Source organism: Penaeus vannamei, chromosome 28, assembly GCF_042767895.1.
Source record: "Penaeus vannamei isolate JL-2024 chromosome 28, ASM4276789v1, whole genome shotgun sequence".
NCBI classification, from domain to species: Eukaryota; Metazoa; Arthropoda; class Malacostraca; order Decapoda; family Penaeidae; genus Penaeus; species Penaeus vannamei.
In genome coordinates, this window is record NC_091576.1 from 457,501 (window position 1) to 462,099 (window position 4,599).

General features: G+C 43.4%; 1 protein-coding gene across 1 annotated transcript in view; it reads left to right on the forward strand.

Moving 5' to 3' along the window:
• LOC138866961 (1-aminocyclopropane-1-carboxylate synthase-like protein 1) overlaps window positions 1–4,470 on the forward strand; it is a 23,216-nt gene extending 18,746 nt beyond the window's left edge. The window contains exons 2-5 of the mRNA XM_070141341.1: window positions 2,983–3,139; window positions 3,248–3,448; window positions 3,928–4,143; window positions 4,396–4,470. Coding sequence (XP_069997442.1) covers window positions 2,993–3,139; window positions 3,248–3,448; window positions 3,928–4,143; window positions 4,396–4,470 — 639 coding nt within the window. The 5' untranslated portion in view covers window positions 2,983–2,992. The remainder of the gene's footprint in view (window positions 1–2,982; window positions 3,140–3,247; window positions 3,449–3,927; window positions 4,144–4,395) is intronic.
• The last annotated feature ends 129 nt before the right edge of the window (window positions 4,471–4,599 follow it).

Consider the following 4,599-nt stretch of genomic DNA (forward strand, 5'->3'; position numbering starts at 1 on the left):
ATCGTTGACATCGCTCGGACATGCAAGAGGCTTGTCCTCGAGTCGTCTGCAACGTCTTGTGCACTGATGGCGTGCCTGGTGGCAAGCTCTGCTAGGCTTCTATGGATGATTGCTGGTGATCCGTGGTCCTTAAAGGTCGTCCCATGCCAGAGAAGCGGCGTGGTGGAGGTTTTGCAGCGAGGCGCAACATTCAATAGCGAGGAGGGTCACATCGCCTTCAGGGGCTGAATTATAAGTGCACCATGCCCGTAAAAGGGCTAAGGAGCGAGGATAATAAATTACTTGTCAGTAACCTTACTAAGATGCCAGAAGAATGAGTGTAATAAGAACATTTGTCACGAGAAGGGTGACGTGTCACATGAGGTGTTAATTCCTTAGTTGTTAAGAGTACCATCGCATTTGGTAGAGAGAATTATTAAAGAGCAAGAATTCCATACCTTTGGGCTAAATAGGCAAGTAATTATGTTTCGGCCACATGTCGGCAGCTGGGCCTGAATTTAAGTAGCCGTGCTTGTCTCAGGCGCGACTTGTAAAGGCTGTATGAACGTGTGAGTAAATAATCTATGCGCATCTCGGGCGCGACTGGTAAGTGCTATATGAATGTAAGTGCGAGTAAATAAAACGTATGGTGGGGTGCTACTTCATTTTACAGCCATGAGCCAGCTTAAAATTAACTTGAATGAATATCTTACAGTACAAGAGATGTATTTGACCGGTTTCGAATATATCTCCATCATGTATTTCTGACAAAGATATATTCGAAACCGGTCAAATACGTCTCTTGTATTGTGAAGATATTCATTCTCATCCATACCTTTCTACATTTGTCAACATGAATACAGTTCAAGGTAGCATAGGCGTGAGTAGTCAGCCCGAAGTAGTGTGGTAGACATGATGTGGGTGGGCGTGGATTAGAAGAGGCCTTGGTAGCGATGGCTGGGCGCTAAGGGAGGCGAGGAGGTACTTCGAAAGGAGCTTATCTTGGTAACAGGAACATTCATCTCCACTGGCCACCAGATGTGATAAGGATGGGCATGAGAAGTTGGCCCACCGCCAGCCACCAGATGTGATAGGGTTGGTCTTATGAGCAGGTGGAATGAAAGGGGTCTTTGCTGGAGGGTTTATTGGGAAGGTGTAATAGAAGCCCCACGAAAGACTTGTCCCCTGGGTGCTGAGGGTGGAGCGGTGACGAGCGAGACTGTCGTCTGTCTGCTGTCTGCCAATCTGCATCTCTTTTGTTCTACCTCTGCTGTTTGACGAGACGTGATTTTATGCAGCTATTCCTTGCTAGGGTGCATGCTTACTTAAGGCACAGAAGTGTCAGAAGTGAAAGTTAATACCTGCGTCAGCTGAAGTAGGAAGGCAGCTGCCAGGTAAGGAGGTGCCAAGTGGGAACCATATATATTAATATATATATATATATATATATATATATATATATATATATATATATATATATATATAGAGAGAGAGAGAGAGAGAGAGAGAGAGAGAGAGAGAGAGACAGGCATACAGATGCAGAGAGAGAGACAGAGAGAGAAAGAGAGAGAGGGAGAGAGAGAGAGAGAGAGAGAGAGAGAGAGAGAGAGAGAGAGAGAGACAGAGACAGAGAGAGAGAGAGAGAGAGAGAGAGAGAGAGAGAGAGAGAGAGAGAGAGAGAGAGAGAGAGAGAGACGGACACTCAAAGAGGGACAGACACACGCACACACAAAGAGAGAGAGATCGAGAGATAAAAAAAGGAAGGAGGAGAGAGCAATGTTAGGGAGATCATACATACCCGCAAATGGGAATGTATAAGCATTCGTGAACATGCACGCACACACACACACAGACTCATAAGCTCAAAGGATACACTGATCCCACTGTCTGTAGATCATAGCCTTCATGGGATCAGGTGTCATTCCGATGGACAGCTTTGATGATTAGGCAGAGCTGAGGTCCAAGTGCCGTGACTCTGGAAGTAGCTCTACTGCATTAACTGGCAACCATTTCCTGGAACATTCCACGGATGTATAAGCCAAGGAGCAACATATGTATTCCACATCCTCTTTAACACTACCCATGCTGCTGGAACGGAAGCGCCAAGTATGCCACGGCACCAGAAAGTAACTGGAAAATTCAGGTGGTATGACTATGACATGGTCAGTTTACAGGCGAAAATGTTTTGTATTATTTATACTACAAGGGCAGTCAAAAGGTTAAGACAGGTAGCACTCCTTGTTGGGAAGTGATGAGCTAAAGCCTATTTCTCTACGTACATTTGTTGTAAATATTCTTTTATTTTCATTTGTTTCCATGTCTATTTCAATGACTTTTTAAAACATCATAATCATAACATTGCATTTGGCCTCGTGAGATAGCAAATATAGTTAGATCTTTGTAAAATGTTCTTTTTATAATTGTCAGAGGTGAAATAAATATCCACCCCTTTAACTTATGTTAACGAAGTACTTCCTATCATAAACAGCTAACTACACTACACTACACTAACTACACTAGGAATGTCAGACAAATTTTTGGTTTCAATAAGCCAAATGGAAGTGGTGCTGCTTATCTTATAAGTACCTTGTATTGATGTAAAAGTTTCTCTTTTCAAGGACGTATGCATTTGGGCGTCGAACGACGTCCGTATCACTGAAAAGGTTAAGCAGTTGTATTTGTTGTGTTTAAAATCGAAATATCCTGACTTTGGCTGTAATTTGATCTTGTATTTTTGTCCCTAGTCTTCATGTGTCCTGTAGCCAGCTACCTGGGAGGGTTTGGATGCTGTTAGATATATACATTTTCATTCAACTAATATTGATAAATAGACAATGAACAATACATATACTTAATAGCAAACATACTAGGACACACACACACACAATATCGGCTTTCTAAACTGTTGCTCTGTAAAGCGTTGGTATATCCAGAAACATACTTTTTCATGAAACAACACTACGTTCCAATATTTTCTCGGATCCTTTACCGCCTTTCTTGCAGACGCGACAAGATGGGAGAGAGCGCGAAGGATCGCCGCGAGGACCCCGCCGGTGTCCTTTCCAGGAGAGGCGCCATCACGGCCAACTACGAGGATTTCCTGACCCAGTATTTGACCTGCGCCAGCGCCAACCCCTACCACCCGGTCACCAATCCCGAGGTAGGCTGCGCGGCCTTGTTACGCTGGTTACAGGCAAGGCAGAACTAGCCTTAGTATCACTCACTGAGTCCTCTGGTTCGAACGACTGGCCAACGCCTTATTCCTCAGGGCATCATCAACCTGGGCACGGCCGTGAACCGCCTGATGGAGGAGGAGCTGTCTGAGCGCCTGCGAAGAGGAGACGCGCTCTCCTATTCGCCGTCGTACCAGCACTACTACGACTTCGATGGGACGCGGGAGCTGAAGGGAGCGCTCATAGGATTCCTCGGGAGGCACTTCCTCCCCGCCAAGGACATCGGCGAGGACGAGGTCAGGACGGCGGGCACACACACACACACACACGCTAATACACACACACGCACACACACGCACACACACACACACACACACACACACACACACACACACACACACACACACACACACACACACACACACACACACACACACACACACACGCTAATACACACTCACACACAAACACTCACACACACATGTACACATACATTTGTGTGTGCGTTAGTGAGAAAGAGAGAGAGAGAGAGAGAGAGAGAGTTGTGCATCATTGCACATCTAAGTGTGAGTACGTGCATTTTCATGTGTGTGATTGAATATTTATAAGGAAAATTGGTTTGATAATGATTAGCACATTAATATATTATTAAAAAAAAAAAATAAATATATATATAAATACATATATACATATATGTATATATATGTATATATATATATATATATATATATATATATATATATATATATATATATATATATATATATATTTTTAGATCGTCGTGCTGAACGGAGTGACGTCATGCCTCGACGCCTTAAGCCACGCCCTTTGCGACCCTGGTGACGTCATAATCACACCCACTCCCGTGTACGCCCGCATGTTCACGGACGTCCACGATCGGGCGGGGGCGGCGGTGTTGCCCCTCGTGCTGCGTCAGGAGGTGAGCCCGGACATTCTGTTGCAGCAGAAGGAAAAGATTGCTCTGATGGCTGTTAGTGTTAAGGATGTTTTTATTATAAAGGAAGGGAATTTTGGTTTTCCTCTGGTGATTGCAACAATATCCGGTAAATTTTACGAATAATTATCTCGCTGTGTCTGCTTCCTTTTTGATCTGGTCAGTGTGTGCGATATTTTATTTGTGTATTTTCTTTGTAAAGGGTTCAATAATATTATTAGTAATACAATAGAAAAAGAAACTAAGAAAAAAAAAAGAATTGAAAATATATATCTGCAATGAATACAGAGTTTAGCTCAGTTGCCAACTAGGATTTACATCAAGACGGGATGGGACTACTTGTGTTCATGTACCTTGATGTGAACAATATTGGTGGAAATATATGACAGCCTCACGAAGATGTGAAGCGAAACTTCCTTTTTCCTTTCTGTGCTAATTATAAGCTTTAAAATGTTTCATATATTTAAAACAGACTTTATTGTACACTAGGTA